General features: G+C 36.0%; 1 protein-coding gene across 1 annotated transcript; it reads left to right on the forward strand.

Moving 5' to 3' along the window:
* The first annotated feature begins 2113 nt into the window (after positions 1–2113).
* On the forward strand, positions 2114–23000 carry LOC138803164 (N-acetyllactosaminide alpha-1,3-galactosyltransferase-like). Its single transcript, XM_069986985.1, has 6 exons — positions 2114–2252; positions 3369–3453; positions 5456–5488; positions 7571–7618; positions 15351–15488; positions 21840–23000. Exons 2-6 carry the CDS (start codon positions 3374–3376, stop codon positions 22531–22533), a joined length of 993 nt encoding a protein of 330 aa, XP_069843086.1. The 5' UTR covers positions 2114–2252; positions 3369–3373; the 3' UTR covers positions 22534–23000.

The raw sequence follows: 23000 nt of genomic DNA on the forward strand, positions 1-23000 counted from the left end.
CACCCCAAAGATTCTGGTCCATTGGCATGGAGTAGAACCTGGAGATTAGTTTTTTGTTTTTTTTGTTTTTAAAGTTTTTTTTACATGATTTAAGTATGCTACAAAGTTGAGAATTGACTAGCACAAAACACAGCAATCTGCCCTGTAATTTTCTAGTTATGGTTTTCTTTGTATTTTTATTGCTTGGGATTTATAACTTTGTACTTTTTTGTAAATAAAATCCGGGAAATTTTGGCTATAATAAAGATTTAATTTCTCTTTCATTTTTCTCTGTTTTTGAGAATCCAATTCTACGCATGTTAGACTTTTTGATATTGTCTCATAGGTAACTGAGGCACTGGTTTTTGTTTTGTTTTGTTTTGTTTTGGTCGTGGGCTTGAACTCTGGGCCTGAGTGCTGTTCCTCAGCTCTTCAGCTCAAAGTGAGCACTCTACCACTTGAGCCACAGTGCCACTTATGGTTTTCTGAGTGGTTTATTGGAGGTAAGAGTCTCACAGTATATGTCTGAGTCAAGCAGAAAAGGTCAGATAAGGTGATGTTAGGGAAATGAACCCTAAGATATGTATTCAAATGTTTTTTTCTTTCATGCAATTGTTTCTAACACATTTATAAGATTATTTCTTTATTGCTTTGTATGTCCCTCCCCCACGGTATAACCCCTGCTTTCACTGTATTTGATGTTGGTATAATTTGTGGAGTGGAAGGGAAAAAACAAATCGTTTAAATAGGAATGCAGGTGGACCCATTGCAACAATGAGATGTACAAGTCGTTATGTCAAAAACGAACTTTACAACTTTGGTGGGGGGTGGGTGGGGGGAGGATGGGAAGGGATGGGAAGGGGAAACAAAGGAGGAGGCTACAATGCTTGATAAGAAATGTACTAATTATCTTGCCCATGTCATTGTAACCCCTCTGTACAATATTTTCACAATAAATTATAAATTAAAAAAAGAGTCTCACAGAGTTTTTGCCCAGGTGGGCTTTGAACCGCAGTCCTCAGATCTCAGCCTCCTGAGTAGCGAGGATGACAGGCGTGAGCCACTGGCGCCCGGCGAGGCACTGTTATTTTATCGATCAGTCTCTCTTTTTCTCATAACCTACCTCACATTGAGTTATATTTCATGTCACTAGCCTTTTATTCTTTAGGGTCCCATTGGTAAGCTTATTCAGTAAGTTTTCTATTTGAAATATACACTTATTTTGGCCTTTTTTTGTTGTTGTGGTTGTTGTTAAGACAGGTTCTCACTACATAGGCCAGGCTGGCTTTGATCTCATGATGAGTTTGCTTTAACCTCCCAAATGCTAGAATGGCAGTTCTATGTGAGCCAACACACCTGGCTGGCTCTCAATTCGTTCATTGTTCTAGAACAGTCATTGTTTTTGTAATTTCCATTGGTTGGCTGACAATTCCTATGTATTCATTCATTCTGACAGTGTTTTCTGTTAAGTTCTTAAAATATTTTCAGAATCACTGCTATTTAAAGTCCTTGACATTTCCAACTTCTTCAGCGTTTTATTGGATAGAAGAGAGTGCTGGCTTAAAGAGGCATAAGGAATTTATGAAAATACTCTTTCTCTTAACTAAGATGGTTGTTGCACACTTCCATGTGTGTATAGGAAATATATTGAAATGGTATACTTAATTATATGTTTTGCTTCATATAAAACTACTGAGGAGGCTGAGATCTGAGAATTGAGGTTCAAAGCCAGATTGGGCAGAAAAGTCCATGAGACTCTTATCTCAAATGAACTGCTCAGAAAAATCTGGAAGTGGTGCTGTGACTCAAGTAGTAGAGCACTAGCCTTGAGAAAAAGAAGCTCAGGGGGACAGCACCCAGACCCTGAGTTCAAGGACCAGCAAAAAATAATATTAAAATTATATATATATATATATATATATATATATATATATATATATATCTTTTAAAAAATCCCCTCAAAACAAATGCAGCTTAAAGGATCTTTGATAAACAGGACACAATATAGTTCTCTGACAATAAAGAAGAAATCACTGGCATAAGAATATCCTCACAATCTAATTATTTCATCATCTTAAGAATGTGATGATATCATCATTCATAGAAGACAGAATAATAAGTACACAAACTTGAGGGTGTCATAGAACCAATACATTGAACTTTTCCTTAAAGCTTTCAAAACTGCCTATTTAAGATTCTCCACATATCTTCTCAGTTCCCATAAATGTCGAGTCTCTAATGAAGACTATAAAATTTCCTGAGGAAAACGATAGGTAAGAGACTGTCCTTAATTCAACCAAACAGCCACATCTCTTTCTGTGCATAATTTCATACCAGGTTGAATAAATAACACAAAAGAGTTTGGCTAAAGTTTGATGGCTAAAATTCCAAGATCAATGTACAGATAATCTAAAAATTATAGTTTATCTCCTAACTCATGAGCTAAATAACTATACATTCAATTACTTGGGAGAAGGTATATACATACTGTATGCAACAGTATATGTTGTTTGCTACAGTCTTTCCTGAAGTAACCAACTATAAAAAAATCGTTTGACTAAAAATAGTTAACTTCATAACTATACAACTTTTTAGAATCCAGATAAGTATTTTCATAAGTAAATCTTTTTTATTCATACCTCACTTTATGCAGTTAGTCTGGGAAGTAGAATTTTTTTGTAGTAGAAACTTTTTTGAAGATAAAAGTCCTTCATAATTTGGAAAATAGAAATGAAGTTTGTAAGATCTTTTATACCACAGACAGCTAAAACAAGCTAATGTTCTAAGAGTTTTTTTCTTTTTTAATTTTTTTTTTTTTGGTCCAGTTGTGGTGCCTGATCTCTGGGCCTGGGCGCTGTCCCTCAGCTCTTCAGCTCAAGGCTAGTGCTCTACCACTTGAGCCACAGCACCATTTCCAGCTTTTTTCTTTTTGCTTATGTGGTGCTGAGGAATCAAACCCAGGGCCTCAGGCATGCAAGGCAAGCACTCTACCACTGAGCCACCTTTCCAGCCTCTTAATGTTTTTTTTTTTTATTGTGAAAATACCATACAGAGGGGTTACAATTACATGAGCAAGATAATGACTACATTTCTTATCAAGCATTGTTGCCTCCTCCCTTTTTTTCCCCTAACATCCCTGCCCTCCCATTTCCACCACTACACTTCCCTGCCCCTGTTCTAAGACTTTTTTGTAGCTAGGTGAAATACAACCAAGAATATCCACTGACTCAACTATTTTCATATAAACAGACAACTAATGAAGGAGCTGAAGTGCCTTAATTGCTAATTAGTTTATCTTAAATCATCTGAATTATCAAGAGGGATTCATACAACTTACTGTGTATACACTGTATGATATTTAATCTATTTGCATTTATTTTTCTTCACAGAAAAAATGGCATGCAAAAGAAAAATAATTCTATTATTATTGATAATATTGTCTCTATGGGCCTTACCTATGGAGTATCATTTCAGGTAACAATAAAAGTTTAATGTTTTATTCTGATACTTGGTAAGAATATCGTATGTCAAAAAGCTAACAGGATTGAGTTGTATAAATTGGCATCAAATTATACTGATCCAAATATATGTACAAATTATACCCAAATACATTGCATAAATATAGTCTTAACCATCAAAATTATTTGTTTTAATGGAATCAGTAATAAAATATATCTGTTGTTTTAAAAATATTATATATATTATCTTGATATATATATTGTCTTGATATATATTGATTGGTGAGAATGAATTCCTGACCTTTCCTACTATTATTGTGTTGGGGTTTATCTGTGCTTGTTAAGATCAGAAGTGTTTGTTTAATAAAACTGGGCATTCCAATAGTTGGATTTTTTAAAATGGATTGTGCCATTCATAAGTATGAAGTGGTGTTCTTTGTCTCTTCTGGCAAATTTTGGTTTGAAGTCTGTTCTATAAGATATGAATAAAGTTGCTCCTGACTGTTTTAGGAGTCCATTTGCTTATAAAACCTTTATCTCTTCTTTCACCCCAAACCAATGGTTTTGTTTGTTTTAAATTTTTTTGTCAGTCATGGGGCTTGAACTCTGGGCCTAGGCACTGTCTTTCAGCTCTTCAGCTCAAAGCTAGGGCTCTCCTGTTTGAGCCACAGCGCCACTTCTAGTTTTCTAGTGGTTTATTGGAGATAAGAGTCTCATGGCTTCCTGCCCAGGCTGGCTTTAAACCATGCCCCTCAGATCTCAGCCTCCTGAGTAGCTAGGATTACAGGTGTGAGCCACAGGCGCCTGGTTCAAACCAATGTTTGTCTTTATCAGTGATGTTTTTATCCAACTGAGTCTGTCTTTTAGAAAATTGAGATAGTTAATAATTAGTATTAATACCAAAAGATATGCAGTAGATCCTGTTATTTTGGTTTGTTTTGTGATGTTTACTTCTTTTATAATCCACATTTGCTAATCTACTCATCTAATGGAATTTATTCTTTCTTGTATTTTTCTGATTGCATTTATCTTCTGGTACAGGATTTCTTAAAGTATCTTCTCCAGTGTTGGTTTAGTGGTCATAAATTCCTTTTTGTTTATTGTGGTGAGTTTTTATTTCTATTTCAATTATAAAAGCTAACTTTCCTGGATATATGAATCTAGGTTGACAGCTATCTTTTTTCAGTGTTGGAACATATCATTCTATGCTCTCCTTTCTTTTAGTGTTTCTACGGAAAAATCTGCTGTTATTCTGACATGTTAGCCTTTATATGTGACTTGGTACTTATGGTTTTTAATATTTTTTCTTCGTTCTGTAAACTGAGTGATTTGACTATAATAGGTCTAGTAGGTTTTCTTTTCTTATCTTTCCTGTTTGATGTTTGGAGAGCTGCTATTCCTGCTTGACCATCTCTCAAGATTAGAACGGTTTTCTGTTATTATTGTTTGAATGTTTGCATACAAACTATGCAGTGGTTGGGGAAAAATAAGTAATAACTTAGACTCACTGAATGCTGGTCTCAACATTTATATACCTTGTCTAGCATTTCACCTCCCTGTGGGAAATAGGAGGCTGTGGAAGATTCATGATTCAGAGGGTCTGGACTCTGAGTCCTCTGTCCTAATTGCCATATGCTGACACGCTGCTAAAATAATTTTTGTAGGTCCATATTTTGAAAAAAGTAATATGATGCTACCAGTTACAGTAGCAATATAATGTTTATAAATGTGAAAGAGAAGCTACCATTTGTATGTTCTTAAGTAAAAAAACCTACTATTGCTGACTGCAGGTACTATATATTGTATTTGCTTTCTATAAACCTGACACAAGTAGACTTAATTAGCAATTAAACAGTTTGTTGTAATCCATAACCAACAATATAATGGTTAAGTAGTATAATTCGCAATATTAGGTAATAAAAGTGCTGGACTGGTAGTTTTTAGTTCTAGCTCTAGCCATCTTACATGTAAAAACTTTTTATATGCATTTGAAAGTAATGCTTGTCTTTTGTCTTAAGCATACAGAAACTGCAGAGGATGTATCAGTGCTGGTAAGTGTTTATTTACAAATATGCTATAAAGTCTGAATAAAGAATGGTTTGGGAGACAATGGAGTACTTGTGGGTCCTTAGTCCTTGCAGTCTGAATAAATCACTGCAATTATACAAATACATGTTGGAGATAATTAAGTCAGAAGCCAGAAACCAAAGCAGACTAGCTGAGAGGCATCTGTGTTAGAGGGGCGGGACCTTACTAGAAGAAATGAATTACTACAAGTGAGAATCAGCCTGCCATAATCACCCTTGGGTCTCTGAAAACTGGGAAAACATTCAGGAATGAAGGCTTAGTTAAATGATTCTGAGGGGATTTCACTAGCCACAGTATCATGTATGTGGAGAGGAAAACTTTCTCAAAAATTGTGTACTATAATAGGTTCTTCATTTTTCTCCTGTAGTTATAGAACCCACATTAAAAAAAATGGCTTTCTTCCTTAATGTTTATTGTGTCCATGGGCCTTTTTTCTTCTAAGAAGGCTATAATTTAAAAGATCCTTACTGAGACATGACTAAGCTAAACTGTGCCATTCAAAAAATAATCTATTAAGAAGGCATGTTTCCCCTACATATAATCATGGTGAACAGAGAACAGAAACTTTCAGAAAAACCTATGGGTAAATATTAGAACATTCATGAAAGTCTTCTGCATCAGAAACTGGGAACAGAAATAGATTAAAATGTTTCCTGGAAAATGCATCTAATGCAACTCATTCTAACATCTGTATTATCAATATTAGCTCACATAAGCATCAGGATTCTATAGCTTTATAATACTGATACTAATGTATCATCTAACGGCAATGGTAGTAGGCGTTTGAGTATAATGCCATGTTTTAGTTAAATCCTGACCTCAAAATTTTTCCTGTTTGTGCGCACAATACATTTCACCTACCCAGTTTCCACCCATTTTCCACAGACTACATTCTGCCAGTCTGCTATTTCTCTGGCTTTCTGATCTTAATTACCTTCATCATGTATCTGCAACATTACACTGGCTTACTCTACCTGCATAGATAAAGATTGGTATGAATTAGCTCATGACATACAAATTGGGTCCATCTTTTCATTCGTTCAGCTCAGGATCAACTTTCCAAGATGCCTTAGCTCTACAATTGGGGTGTTGGGTGGCTTGAGAGTTTATGGCAAAGAGGGAAGGGAAGGAGTTGGAAAAACTGCTTGTAACTTTGAGCAAGAAAATAAAAGCACCTCGTTTTAATATCCTGAACTAGTAACTAGGGATTAAGTGATAAAGTACCCATCTCATGGGTGCTGTATAGGCTAACTCAGATATAATAAGGAAAACATTCCGTAAGGACTAACTTAATGGAGGGACTCTAATCTCATGTAGAAGACTTGGAAACACTTCCCTCAGGAAGGGCTATTTAAAATGAACTCTGAAGGCTATCTGGAATTAGCTAGTTCCAGTTGTGTTAGGTTTAAAGAAATATTTTTTAAAAAGGTCAGTGAGCCAGGAAGATTATGGTAAGGGCCTGGTAGGAGATGTGGCTAACAATGTTAAAAATCTGGGTTAGACATTTAAAGACTTTTAAAGAAAGTAGTGACACACTAGGTAAATTTGAAGGGGGAATGGGAGAAAGTTTATAGAGCTTCAATTCAATACTGCTGTTTCCTCTATAAATTAGATGAATAAAAAAGATTTCTAGCCTGGAGCTGGTGGCTCATGCCTGTAATACTTGTTACTCAGGAGGATAAGATCTGAGGATTGAGGCTTGAATCCAGCCTGGGCAGGAAAATCCATGAGACTCTTACTTCCAAAAAGCTAGATCTTTAGCTGTGGCTCAGATAGGGAGGTAGCCTTGAGCAAACAAAAGGCTCAGGGACAGCATTCAGGCCCTGAGTTCAAGACCTAAGGCTTTCACACTGCAAAAAAGGATTTCTTGGTAGCCCAAAGAATTAATTTGAGTTGGAAATCATGATTTTTCCATGTTATATAATCATGAAATTTAATTATTTTTCTGCTGCTTATTCTTATTTTGCACCTTATTATTATACAGACCATTGATTATCTCAAACTCTAGTTGATATATCATGACTCTGCATTAATTTTCCTTTCAGGTCTCTAAAAAATCAAGAATTACACCTATCAGACTGGTTTGATCCCAAGTAAGAATCTCAGTCTGGCATATGGGAAGTTGAACCATAAATGCATAAACAGATAGCAACTGCACCACTACTGGTATCCAGAAAATTGAAGGGTAGATGAATCTCTCATTATAGCATTAAATAAAACATTGACCAAGACCCACTGGGATTTAGTATTTGGATCCATATCCTTCATGTTGAGACTTAAATCTTTTTAAAATTGTGATATAGAGGGGCTATACACACACACACACACACACACACGCACACGCACGCATGCGTGCACACGTGTGCGTGTGCGTGTGTGTGTGTGTGTGTGTGTGTGTGTGTGTGTGTGATATAGAGGAGTTATAGTTACATGAGTCAGGTAAATAATACATTTCTTTTTGGACAATGTTACTCCTCCCTCACTCTTTTCCATTTTTTTTCTCCTATCCTTATTGAGACTTTTAATTGTACAAATTCAAGGTGTTAAGACAGGGACAGATCATGAGTGTTGAGGTAGTATAGTTGCAGTCATTTGGTTAATGCTCATTTTACCAGTGGGCCCAAGTGGGACAGATGGACTCTGGATTTACCGTGCTTCAGTACGGAGCTTCCCTGTGGCTTTTCTAATTTTTCTTACTTTGCCCACTTGTCTCTTACCCCAAAGCTATAGGCCTTAAGGAAATTACCTAATTACTACTTCAAAAGGGTGCAAATCATGACTGGATAATGGTCCATGGCTCCTTCTCTATAACATCATAACCATTGTCAGAAGCTAATTAGGACTTAGAAAGCACACCAATTATTCAGGCAGAGAATTCAATATAATGAATTAACTAATAGGAAATTGTTAAGTAGGTAATGAAATGACAAAAAAAGCTAATTTAAAGGTATCATGGAGGTAGCAATCACAAGAGTTATTTCTACTTTGGGCTAAAGAAACAAAAAGGGTTGAATCATCAGACCTTAGACAAAGTGGTGGTTCAGGGAACTTCAACTCTGATGCTGCTTCATTGGTGCTAGTGTCTGAGCACAACAGAATCCCCTGGGGGCTGGGATTCACATTGTTACTGTAAATGATGTGAAGTCTGAATACCAGATTCAAATGCTACTCTGAAAAGGGACTGCTGTTGTTGGGATGAAGAAACATTGCTGGTAGGGGATCTGCAGGAATAAGAAGCAACAAGAAGCCGGCAGAACACAGAAAAGAGAGTTTTTTTCAGCCTTGGGATTTTTCCCCCTGTGCTCACTATTATCAAATTCTAGCAGGGTACCAACTGGCTAAGAGAAACAGAGTTAGCAGAATTTCAGCTCAAGTAAAATGAAACAGAGTAAATAGTATTTTAGGCTTAGTCATGAAAGACAATAGCTTCATAACTGGTGTATCATCCCACTGACACAACAGCAAAGTATGTCCTAGCAATTAATGATGATTTATGACTATTGGACAAAAGAGAAAATTGTAATCAATGACATAGATTCTAAATAGGCTCCAGATAATTCCCATTGTCTTATTTTCTTGATTATCACCATTAATGATGCAAAATTTCACATATGAATACCGGGCTCTTTAATGTTGACTTTCCTAAAACAATCTTATCCCAAATGCAATCTCAATCTCTCTCTCTCTCCCTAGCCCTTTGTCTTATAGATTTGAAGGCTTTCTCTCTATATTTTTGATTACTGTCTTATTGTTAGCTATATGTAATATACTAGCTCTCTGTACTCAAATTTGAAAACTGAATTTACTGAATTTTAGTATATTCTGAATGTTGTGTGTCTATTAATTGCAGGACATCTTTGTCACAACAGAAAAAAAAATCCCTCCATTCTCCAATTGCCCCACCTGTTGGAAAACACTGATTCACTATCTTCATAAGTTTGCTCATTTGGAATATTCCATAGGAATGAAATTCAATATGTAGCATTTTATGTTTGGTCCCTTTCAGTTAGCATGTCTCCATTATTGCATGTATTTCTAGCTGAATATTATTCCATATGAACATAAACATATCAATTTATAAGATATGGACATTAAGTTATTCCCATATTTTAGCTATGGTGAATAATTCTGCTATAAATATTCATGTATGGGTTTTCTGATATATATTTACATTTTTCTTGGATATATAAGTGGAATTACTACAAATGGAATTTTATTGAGTCAGGTGGTATTTACATGTCAAATTTTATTTATTTATTTATTTATTTATTTATTTATTTATTTATGTTAGTCATGGGGCTTGAACTCTGGGCCTGGATGCTGTCCTTCAGCACTTCAGCTCAAGGCTAGCACTCTACCACTTGAGCCACAGCACCACTTCCAGTTTTCTGAGTGGTTTATTGGAAATAAGAGTCTCACAGACTTTTCCTGCCTGGGCTCACTTTGAACCTCGATCCTCAGATCTCGGCTTCCTGAGTAGGTGTAAGCCATTAGCACCCAACACATATCAAAATTTTTGAGGAACCATGAACTTGTTTTCCATAGTAGCTGCACCATTTTGTATTCCTACCATAATGTAGAGGGTTCTAACTTCTCTACATCCTTGCCAATTTTCTAGTGTTTGTGCTTTGTTTTGATAGGTTTTTGTTGTTTCTGTTGTTATTGTTTTCAAGACAGGGTCTTATATGTTGCCCAGGATAGTCTCAAATTCCTGGCCTTATCCTCCAGAGTAGTTGGGGCTACAGGAATTGTACTCTAGTACTTGCCTTTTTATTGTATCATGACTATGTGTATGAAATAATATCTCAATGTACTTTTGATTTGTATTTTTCTAATGAAATCTAGTGACGTGTGTGTATGTATGAGTGTGTGTGTGTGTGTGTGTGTGTGTGTGTGTGTGTGTGTGTGCGTGTGGGTGCATGTGCACATATGTTGGTACTCAGGGTCTGGGTGTTGTCCCTTAGTTTTCTTGCTCAAGGCTAATGTTCTACCACTTGAACCACAGTTTCACTTCCAGCTTTTTGGTGGTTTGTTGAGGAGTCTTACAGATTTGTCTGCCCAAGCTAGCTTTGAACCATGGTCCTCAGATCTCAGTTTCCTGAGTAGCTAGGAATACAGATGTGAACCACTAATGTCCAGTTTCTAATGACCTTGTAATATGCTTATTGGTCTTTTGTATATAGACAGAAATGTCTTTGCCATTTTAAAAATTGAGTTGTTGTTGTTGTTGTTGTTGTTGTTGTGTGTGTGTGTGTATGTGTCTCCACCAGTGCTGGAGCTAGACAAGCTCTTGCTCAAATTTTTTGCTCATGACTGGTGCTTTAAGACTTGAGCCACACCTCCACTTCTATTAACTGTAGATAAAAGTGTCCAGCTATGCTGGCTGTGAACTGCCATTCTTAGATCTCAGCTTCTTGGCTAGCTAGCATTATAGGTGTGAGCCACCAACAACCAGCTCTTGATTGTTTTTATTTATTGTAAAAAGACACTAAAGTTGAGCTGTATGGTTTCTTCATTCATTTTGGATGCTAGATTCCTAACAGATAAGTGATTTGTACGTTTTTTTCTCCTGTGTTATGGGTCTTTTTTTCCATTTTTAAAAAATAGTATCCTTTGATGAAAGAAGTTTTATGCTCTGATGAGTCTAATTTATTATTTTGTTATTGTTTTCACCTATGTTTTTGGTGTTATATCTAGAAAACCATTGCCAAAGTCAAAATGTGTTTTCACTTACAGTAATCTCAATGTATTTTTTCTAGATATTTTGATACTTGCTATTTTAAAGAAATGAGGATGCTTCCCCTATCCAAAATCAAATTTTTAATTTTTTTTATTATCTTTAGGTAGTTGTATAAAGGACTTGCCATTTAACAAAGCAGTTTATGACTATAATACGTCTTGATCAATGTCAGCTCTTTCAACATTCTCACCCATCCCTCCCCAACACATCCCTTCCCTTACTCTTCTTAATTTTGTAGGCTATACAGTGAATTCCTGACTGCCTTCTCCCCCTCCTCTTCATTTGTCTATCCTTTTCCCATTGGTCCCATTCCACCCCTTTCCAGTACCTGCTGCCTGGTGTTTATTATGTTGAGCTTTGACCTTGCCTTTCTAAGGAATTACACTTTCTAAGGAGTTCTCCTTTGAATCTACCATATTTCAGTTAATGCGTTTGTATATACTTGCATACTACCCAAAGTATTTTCTTATTAGGTTATGAACTAATCCTAGCTTCCACATGTAAGGAAAAACATGCATCCTTTGTTTTCTGATCCTTCACTTTCTATTTCATAGAAAAGTTTGAGTATTGGTGTTAGTACTCCTTTGAAAGTCTTATTGAATGTAAATCCATCAGGTCCTGGGCTTTTCTTGGATGGAAGGTCTTTCACCGTCATTTTAATTTTAGTGCTTATTATAGGTCAATTTAATCGGTTTATATCTTCTTGGTTTAGTTTAGATATTATAACATTCTCTAGAAATATATCCATTTCTGCCAGGTTTTCCAATTTATTGGTGTGAAGATTTGCAAAATATTCCCTTATAATATTCTGAATTTTGCTTGTTTCTATTGTGATGCTTTCTTTTTTATGTCTATTTATTTGGGTGATTTCAATTCTCTTAGGTTTGCTAAGGGCCTGCCAATTAAAAAAGAATTAAGAGCCAACATTTTGTTTTGTTAATTCCTTATATATTATTTAGTCCCTAATCCATTCATTTGTGATCTAATTTTTATTATTTCTTTCCATATAGTGGTTTTGGGTTTGGCTTTTTCCTGTTTTTCTAGAGGCTTGAGGTGCATCATTGGAGTATTGCCTTAAGATTTCTCTAATTTCTTGGTAGTCATAACTTTCCTCTAAGTACTTCCTTTGATGTATACCAGAAGAGCTGGCATTTTGTGTATTCATTTATATTGAATTCCAGAAACGTTTGAATTTCCCTTCTTATCTCTTCAATGAGCACCGATCACTCAGCAATGTATTGTTAGTTTCCATGAATTTAAGTATTTTCTGTAATGGTTTTTGCTTTGGTGAACTCCGATTTTATTCCATTGCGGTCTGATCAGATACAGAGAGTAATTTTGATTTTCTTGAATTTGCAGAGATTTGCTTTGTGACCTAGACTGTAGTCTGTTTTGGAGAATGTTCCATGGATTTCTAAGAAGAATGTATCTTGTGACACTGCTGTGTAGAATATTCCATAGATGTGTGTTAGGTCCAGCTCATCAATGCAGCTCTGGAGTTTCTTTGCTGAGTTTTTGCATGTTTGGAGTATGAGTGTTTTTAGATCAATCAGTATTTGTTTGATGCAGTTGGGAGCTTTAGCATTCTATGCATAGATATTTTGTCTTCCTGATGGATATTTATTAATATGCAATATCCTCATTTGTCTCTTATTTTCTCATTTGCCTTGCCATTCCTTCCTTGCCCCTTAAGTTATTTAAGAGTGTATTATTGGATTCTTTAATTCCTATGTTCTGCATGGAAAAGAAGAAATGTTTTTGTCTCTTTTCCACTTCTTTCTCCTTTGATGCTGTTATACTAAAATAAATCCTTGCTAGAACTTTAAAAAAGTATCTTGTTTAATTTCTACATGTTGTGGGCTTTCCAGATTTTCTGTTCTTTATTTCTAAATTCATTTCCTTGCATATGGAGAATATATTTTGTGTGTTTTCAGTCTTTTAAAGTTTATAGGTGTTTATATGGTGTAGTCTATAGGCTACTCCATGTATACTTGTACATTCTATTGTGGGTAAGTGTTCTGTCTATGTCTAATTCTCTTCTCTGCCTACCCAAATCTTCTGTTAAAACCATATACTGTTTTCCATTACACTTCTCAACTCTGGAATTTCCATTTGGCTCCTTTAAATTATTTCTATCACTTTACCCATATGCCGTATTAATACTGACCCCTTGTTTCCCTAGATTCTCTTAGTTCTTTACCTCTAGTTCCCTTTAGTTCTTTGAGCGTATTTAAAGGAGTTAAAGTCATTGCCTCTTCAATATAATGTCTAGGATTCCTTGGAAAGATCTTTTTGTTCTTGTGAAAGAGCATTTTCTTGTTCCTTTTTATGTCTCATACTTTTTGCTTAAAATGGGCATTTTGATGATGATATTATGTTCTTTATGGAAATTTTATATTTTACTTCCTTAGTTATGTGGCTTGGCTGGGTGCCGGTAGCTCATGCCTGTAATCCTGCCAGCCCAGGCAGGAAAGTCTACTATTCTCTTATCTACAATTAACCACAAAAAAGCCAGAAGTAGAGCTGTGGCTCAAATGTTTGAACACTAGCCTTGAGAACAAAAGCTCAGGGAAAGTGCGCAGGTCCAGAGTTCAAACTCTAGGACTGGTAAAATAAAAGTTATGTGGCTTATAGTTTTGTTTGTTTAGTACTTTTCTAAACCAATTTTTAAGTTTTTTCTCAGTGTTGGTCTCTGTTCCTTTTACTTATGTTTAGTTAGTGGTTAATAGTGAAGTGAGAAAGGAAGAAAGAAAAAAGAGGAGGGAGGAATAAGAGGAAGATAATAGAAGGGAACAAAAGAAAAAGAAGGAAGAAAGCAAGGAACAAAAAAAGGACGAAAAAGGGAGAAAAAAAAGAACAGAAAAAAGAAAGACCTAAAATGGAAAGAATGAAATAAAAAAGCAACAAAAAAGAAAAGAAAAAAGAGAAACAATGAAAGAAAGAAGGAAAAAAAGAAAATTGAAAAGAAGTGGACCTTCATTCTTCATATTGGTTTTGAAGCCCTTCTCCAAGGTTTACAATTGTGTCTTAGCCTAAATTTTCTGCTTATACTGAGCTTAAATCTCAGCCAGGGATGAAAATGCAGGTCTTTTCTGAGCATGTATCCTACCCTGGGCATGTGTATACATTCATAATTTTCCTATTATACACCAAAAAAGCTATCTAATCCCTTATTTTCCAAAATAACTCATCTCCTATATGTGCTTCACAGCCTTTCAGCATCTCTAGTGTTTGTTCCAACTATAATTGTTTTTGCAGGGCATCAGACACTTTTCCAAAATTCATTCAAGAACACCCTCCCCTTACTTACCTTAGCTACTTTATCACTTTGAGAGAGATCTCAGCGAGGTGAAACAATGCTTTGTATCATTCTCTCAGAGAACCCTCAGGTCAGAACAATCACAGTTCCTTGGGAATGAGGCTCACTCTCCTCACTGCAGATTTAGTCATCCAGTTTGATGACTTCAGTATTACTACCAAATTGTGGAAAGAGTTGGGAGTGAAAATAAATTGAAAGACCACTAAGTTTTCCTAAGTATTCCTACCTAACTTTGACTTGGTTGCTCTAAATCTAATGAAGCTGATATAGGCAGTGCACAAGTATCAGCACTGGCAGTTTTTTTCAAACACTATCACATTCATTTTTTTAAGTATGCATTAACAATAACCATGTAAAAGAAACACTTTAGACCAGATATTAGCAATGGATATAAAGGAAATGATAACTTTAGATTTTGGGAGACTTTTCAACTATATATCTTTAAAGATCTTGAGATTACAACGTAACTAAGCTACAAGTGTACTGTTGAAATGATTTGGCAATTTCTGATATGCTGCTTCTCCAGTTTATGATAATTGACAAGGCTTTGAGATGACTAAAGATGTTCCATTGAGATTCAAGGTATTAGGCATTAGCAATTTCTCCTGTTGTTTTGTTAAAAAGTATTTTATTATTTTGTTTTTACAAGTAATAGAGGGGGGCCAAATATGATCAAAGGACATTGTATGTGTATGGAATCATTACAGTTCAGCTTCTTACTTTATACAATATATGCTAATTTCAAAAACTCATATCTTTCTTACAGATATAGAGATAATGTAAGTACTATTACTGAATGGTCTGCTCCAATTGTGTGGCAAGACACTTATGACGAATCGTTCTTGAAAAACTACTATGCACGTCATAAAGTTGCTGTGGGATTGATTGTATTTGCTGTGGGAAGGTAGGTATTGATTCCAAATGTCCTTCATATTCAGACTTTTAATGTAGAAAACAGTAGGTAATTGACTGGAGTACTTTATAATTTCACTTAGTAATTACTCTCTTTAGGCCAATTCCTGACATAATTCTAAATATTGCCCATTTGGTCCATGCCAAAAAAAAATCTTAATGTGTTCGTTTTCTTGTAATTTGATTTTACAATCATCTGCCAATTATTTTAATGTCTGTACTTTTGTTATTACCATCCTTCATTGTCCCCACACTACACTAGATAAACCCAACAATTTTTATTCTTCTTTGCATTCCCTAAGTTACAAACTACTTCCAGGTAAACCTACTTAACTATGGTTACTCATCCTTCACAGGAATAGTAGTTGAATACACAATAAATCAGGATAATTGCAATTATCAGCAGTAGAAATTTTATATTCTATAATTTCTCACAATCATAAGGTAAAAATATAGAAAGGATCCCTAAAATCATTCAGGAATTTTTAAACAAAAGCCAATGTCTGTTGTATTGTTAATCTAATAGAAATGAAAACCATGAATGTAGATTCCTAAAATAGAAAAACAAATGCAATGAAGCATTTTCACTAAAAGATAGAAGAATAGTCATCACAATGATCTCTTCTAAAACCCTATGAAAACAACAAATATAGGTAAAAGGATAGGAGTGTTTTAAGACAGAGCACTGTTGAACATAGGCATTAAAGAGGGGGGGAATGAGAAGCAAATGGGTTTTCAGATGGATGAATGAGCTGTGAAGATGACTCACCTGGAATGCCTACAGCCAAAAATCAGGGCCTGAGAGGGCCATTAACAGGATCCTGATATGACTGGGGATGGAGCTGAATAAAAGGGAGGAGAGAAGGCATGATCACTATCCATACCTGCAGAGCCAAAGACCTTGCTCTGGAGGGTAAATGGTTGCCACTTCACAATATTCAGAATCGCTTTAATAAGTGGCCAATGAAGATAACTTGCTGTTTAGTGCTATGTCCCTCTCTTCCCTGTTTGCTGCCTGGGAAAGTGAATTCCACGCTGATGTCATAGGCCCCAGAGCCTCTTAGAAGTACACTAGACTGCAGAGGGTAGAATGGAGGAAACAGAGCCTGTGTATAGCCAGCTATACCTGGTGTGTCTGCCAGATGCAAAGATGATCCAGGGAGAATGTGGTAGAAATAGATCCCAGACTACCAGCCTTTGAAGAGAAAGAACTTCTGAAAAACATTCCTCTATGACACATGCTCCACTCTGACAAAATGAGACTTGAAGACAGGATTTTTGAGTGTAAGGATCCAGCTGAGAAAAAATAGTCCTGTGGGATTCCACTCACATAGAGCCCCTAGAGACGGGGAGCCAGATGACACATACTCCAGATGTTTAGGCAACAGCCATCAAAGCCAGGGGGCACTGTTGGCACCATGTGGAGCAAGGCAAGTAAACCATGACCTGCCAGGCCAGCAGCACTAACAAGTGTGGAAGAGAGAGATTGCCAAGAGGTGGGGTTATGTGTGGCAGTATTATCTGCAGAAACAGGAGCCTGGCAGGCCCCATGTGTCAGGAAAGCTGAAGAGTCATTTTCACATCTGTGTGTAGGCAGGACATATCTGAATGAACAGATAAGTGAGAAGGACAACTGCCTTCACAGCGGCTCCTCAGTTGTCTTGCTGAACATTTACTGTCAATTTGTGTTATCAGCATAACTCTAAGCATTGTTTTTAGAAGGATATCAAAACACGTTGAAGCTTGTGGTGGCTGCATGTCTGTGACACAAACCTCTTCTCTCCCAAGATTGCTAGTGAACAACAGAGTTATGGGTATTCCAAGTTTACTTGGAGAGTGTAAGCCCATGAGTGTTTAGAAATTGCTTTTGTTGAAAAGCACTGACTTATTACTTGGGCCTACAATTATCTAAGGGTAACTAAAAGCAAGATTAAAAAATAAAAGCTTGGCATATCTACCATTTTATATCTGTCATCTTTACTTGAATGATGTTTCCTGTAATAACCTTGTATTCTAGAAAGGACAGGACTGATAATATAATGTGTGCATAAATTGGAATATTTAAAGGAAAAATGACAAGAAGTATGGTATAAGACCTATGGGACACTATTAAAATACCAAACCTATGAATCATAGGCATAGAAGAAGCGCAAGATAAAGGCATAAAAACATCAAATAATTGAAAAAAATTTCCAAAATTTTAAGAAAGAGTTGGTTGCTAAATATAGGATGTTTTGTAACACTAAACAGAGAAGACCAGAAAAACTTGCATATTATACTAAAAAGATGTTGAAAAGCTGCAAAGAGAATTGCCAAATTACATATAAATGTAATCCCATCAGAGTAAAGCTACATTTCTTAATATAAACTTTGAAATTCAAGAAGACCAGCACTTATATATTACAGGGCTTGGGATACGTGATTCTATGCTTTCTTGATTTTCAAAGTTTATATTGATAGGATTGTTAGTATTTAAAAATGTCATATTCTAATAAAAATTAGAAAATCCAGAAGAAGTGGGTACATTTCTAGATGCATTTTACCCTCCAATTAGACAGGTCTATACTGTAATAAGAAATGAGTTCAAGCAGTAATAGTCTCTCAATGAAGAAAAGCCCAGGGCCAGAGAGATTCATTATTAAATTCAATTATACCATTAAAGCAAAACTCCAAAACTATTACACAAGAGAAAAAGAACACTAATAAAGTCATTTCTGACACCACAACCAGATGACACAACAATAACAAAAAAATTATAGATCAATTTCCTTAATACCCATAGACACAAAAATTCCCAATAAAATAATTAACAAACCAATTCAAATTCAAACAAATTATAAATTCAACAATATGTGAAAAAATATCATACACTATAGTTGAATGGTTTCATTCTAGGGATCCAAGGAGGTTCAACATATGCAAATCAACAGATGTAATACAGCACTAAAAAGAATGAAGGTCAAAAATCACACTATCATCTCAATAGATGCAGAAAACCTTTGACAGAATTCGATCTCCCTTCATGATTAAAGCCCTGAAGAAATTAGGAATACTGAGAATGTACCTCAACACAATAAAGGCTACATAATTCCAACCTATAGCCAACATAGTGCTAATTGGGAAAAACTAAAATATTTCCTTTGAAGTAAAGAACGAAATGGGTGTGCACTCTTATTCAATATAGTACTTGACTTCTTAGAGTAATAACTCAAAATAGATAAATAAAAGGCATACAAATAAGAAAGGAAGAAGTCAAATCATTCCTATTTGTAAATGATATGATCCTATATTTAAAAGACCCTAAGGATTCTCTAAAACAGAAAGAGAAACCACTTAGATTTAATAAATATTTTCAACAAAGTGGTAGGAAACAAAAATAAACAAAAAATCAGCCAGGCACCAATGGCTCATGCTTGTAATCCTAGCTACTCAGGAGGCTGAGATCTTAGGATCATGGTTAAAAGACAGCCTGGGCAGCAAAGTCTGTGAGATTCTTTTTTTTTGGGGGGTGGGGGTGGGGTCCGGTCATGGGGCCTGAACTCTGGGCCTGGGCACTGTCCCTCAGCTCTTCAGCTCAAGGCTAGCACTCTACCACTTGAGCCACAGTGCCACTTCTGGCTTTTTTAATTTTTTCTGCTTATGTGGTGCTGAGGAATCGAACCCAGGGCCTCAGGCATGCAAGGCAAGCACTCTACCACTGAGCCACCTTCCAAGCCCATCTGTGAGATTCTAATCTCCAATTAAGCACCAGAAATCTAGAAGCAGTACTGTGTTCAAGTAATAGAGTACTAGCCTTGAGCAAAAAAGCTCAGGGACAGTGCCTAGGCCCAAAGTTCAAGCCCTAGGACCAGCACGTGCATGCACAGACACAGACACAGACACAGACAGACGACAGACAGACAGACACACACACACACACACACACACACACACACACACACACACACACACACACGTATCTTAATAACCTAAGCATTTACTTTAAGGAACTACGTAAAGAAGAGCAAAATAAGCTTAAATCAAGGAGAAAACATGCATCCATAATTTTAGAGTTGAGATAAATGAAATGTAGAATTCAAAGTAAAAAACTGGTCCTTTATAAAAAAGATCAGCAAAATTTACAAACCTTTGGAAAAAAACAAGAGATAGGGACTAGGAATGTGGTTAGTGGCAGAGTGCTTGCCTAGCATGCATGAAGCCCTGAATTCAATTCCTCAGTACCATATAAACAGAAAAATCCAGAAGGGGTGCTGTGGCTCAAGTGGTAGAGTACTAGCCTTGAGCACAGACAGGCTCAGGGACAGTACGCAGGCCCTGAATTCAAGCAGCAGGACTGGCAAGCCAAACAAACAAAAAACAAGAGACATTCCATCTTCAAAGCTGTCAGTGTCATAATAACAAAGCTTAGAAACGGACACAAATATTATTTGAACTTATTTAATTAATTAATTTATTTATTTGGGGGGGGAGGTCTGGTCGTGGGGCCTGATCTCTGGGCCTGGGTGCTGTCCCTCAGCTCTTCAGCTCAAGGCTAGTGCTCTACCACTTGAGTCACAGCGCCACTTCCAGCTTTTTTCTTTTTTGCTTATGTGGTGTTGAGGAATCGAACCCAGGGCCTCAAGCATGCAAGGCAAGCACTGTACCACTGAGCCACCTTCCCAGCCCATTTGGACTTATTTTAATTTGAATGCGTGTCAACTATATTTTCAGAAGAATATTTTCAGTTCTATTTTTTTTTATAATTTACGTATAATTTTACATATGCCAAACTAGAAAGCTTCATTCTGACCTGTAATCAGCTATATTTCAGATCAATATCCAGAGCTTCTTTTTTTTTTTTTGTCGGTCATGGGGCCTAAACTCTGGGCCTGGGCGCTGTCCCTCAGCTCTTCAGCTCAAGACTAGTGCTCTACCACTTGCGCCACAACACCACTTCTGGCTTTTTCTGCTTATGTGGTGCTGAGGAATCGAACCCAGGGCCTCATGCATGCAAGGCAATCACTCTACCACTGAGCCACTTTCAGTCCCCAGAGCTTATTTCTTAAGATTAAATAAACATCATTGAAGCTGAGTTATAGATGATTACCTTCCCTTTTTTGAATATCTCTAAGGGCTTTTATTACCCTGAGAATCTTTTACTGTATCCTAAGACACAGCAAAGGCCACAGTACAAAATTTTAAAAATTACGCAGATGGTAGGGTATGTACTATTCCTCCCTTGACTTTGTAAGCATAGCAGACCATTCCTAAAGCCAGATACTGACAGCAGTATTTCCTCCTGTAGAGATTCAAGACCTTTCCTGCTTGCAGCCTGGCCCCCTCAAAGCAAGTTCATTTCTATGATAGCCTTGAAATCTCTGGCTTTCATCTGCTTGCACCATTTTAGTCCCTCTCTTGGGGAACTCCTATTCTATGACTTATAGAACTCATTATGAAAATAAAGGAATAATATTACAGCAAAGAATCAAGGCAGAAAGGAAGGGAACAAGAAAGGGCTAATTATTATAAAATTACATAGCATGAAACTATGAAGATGTCATAATGAAATGCAGTATTTTGTATGATCAATAATGATACTGATAATAATAGAATATCTAATACTTAGTTGCTTAGTAGTATTTCTGGATATGTTATGTCCATGGAATTTAGATAGTAAGTGTTCCAGTAAAATACAAGAAGACCAACTTCATTTAAAAAGTGTGGGAACTATATATAACAGAATTTTATACACCACTATTAGAAAGAATAACATTTGCAGGGAAATAGATAGACAAATCGTGTTAAGTGAGGTAATCTTAGAGAGGCAAATGGCACATGTTTTCTCTCATATCTGGGAGCTAGATCTAAAATACCAGGACATAATAAATTATACAGGTCTCTATGCATTCACAGTGAGACCAAAGGAAGATACTCTTAGGAGAACAGAAAGGCACAATGCCTATGTGCATCTGATCATCCAAAGTAATAATTGTCAAAATGAACTCCAGAAAATGAAAACAAGAGTTTTGTCTTCTGCTGTTTTTGTTCTCTTCCGTTTGTTTGTTTATACGTTTTGGGGAATGTTAAGTGAGGTACAGAAATGGAGGGACAAAGTGTGAAAAATGCGGAAATAGTACTCACTGGCCACTATATTGAAATTGAACTATACAACTTATGGGTGGGAATGGGAGGGAAAAAGTGGGAGAAAGCAAGGAAAGGGGTGACATTGTCCCAAAAGAAATGTACCCTTTACCTGACATGTAACAGTAAACCCCTCCCCTTCTGTAAACCACCTTTATAATAACAATAAAACTTCTTTTTAAAAGAAGAAGAGCAACTGAATCACTTTTGGTTTACTTCACAGATATCTTCATTACCATTTGCCTATCTTTTTGAAATCTGCTGATAGATTTTTTATGATTGGTCAGAAAGTCATCATTTATATCATGGTAGAAAACTTCACTGATCTATCCTGGATATCTTTGAATCGCCTTCGAATGTTTAAAATTTTTGAAGTTAAAAAAGAGAAGAGATGGCAAGACAACAGTATGATGCGCATGAAGATAATTGGTGAACACATTGTGGATCACATCCAGTATGAGGTTGACTACCTGTTTTGCATGGATGTAGATCAAATTTTTGTAAACAGTTATGGTTTGGAGACTCTGGGGAACTCAGTAGCTCAGTTACATGCATACTGGTACAAGAAACATCCTTCAAGGTTACCATATGAAAGAAACAATTTATCTGAAGCTTATATACCTAAGGGTAAGGGAGATTTTTATTACCATGCTGCTGTCTTTGGAGGCACAACCATTCAAGTTCTTGATATTGTCAGGGAGTGTGCCAAAGGAATCATGAATGACAAGAAAAATAACATTGAAGCAGTGTGGCATGATGAAAGCCACTTAAACAAGTATTTCTTTCTCCATAAACCCAGTAAAATCTTATCACCAGAATACTGTTGGGATTACCGTCTTAGACGCTCTTCTGATATTAAGGTTGTCAAACTCTATTGGGATATGAAGAATTACAAATGGGTTAGGGTGACTGTGTAATTTTATAGCCCTTCTTTTATGTTTCTCAATTTGAGAGCATCATGTTGCTATTTTCCTTAGAAAATTAGTACCCAATATACTTTAGCACTAAAATATCACTACCAAATGGTAAGCTTGCCAACCTGATTCATACTTTTCCTTATATTCATTTTGAACCATATTATGTAGGATATGGTAACTGCAGAATTTGTTTACTGAAACCAGATGGAGTAGCAGTAATTTCACATCTTAGATGAATGTTGAGGAAATATTATTATATCATTATTATATAATAATATTATTGTTATTTATTGGAATAGAATGGATTATGGGACAAGAAAATGAAATTTGAAATATTTTAATTGACCCAAGTAGATATGCTTCTTGTGTTACTGAAAAAAAAGATTTTCTAGAAGTATGGGTACAACTTGGAAAACATTAAAGCTGCCACCAGATAGGCACACAGTTACTTATAAAATTTTTAGTCC

This window comes from Dipodomys merriami, unplaced genomic scaffold, assembly GCF_024711535.1.
Source record: "Dipodomys merriami isolate MVZ:Mamm:240054 unplaced genomic scaffold, mDipMer1.0.p SCAF_336, whole genome shotgun sequence".
Classification (NCBI taxonomy): Eukaryota; Metazoa; Chordata; class Mammalia; order Rodentia; family Heteromyidae; genus Dipodomys; species Dipodomys merriami.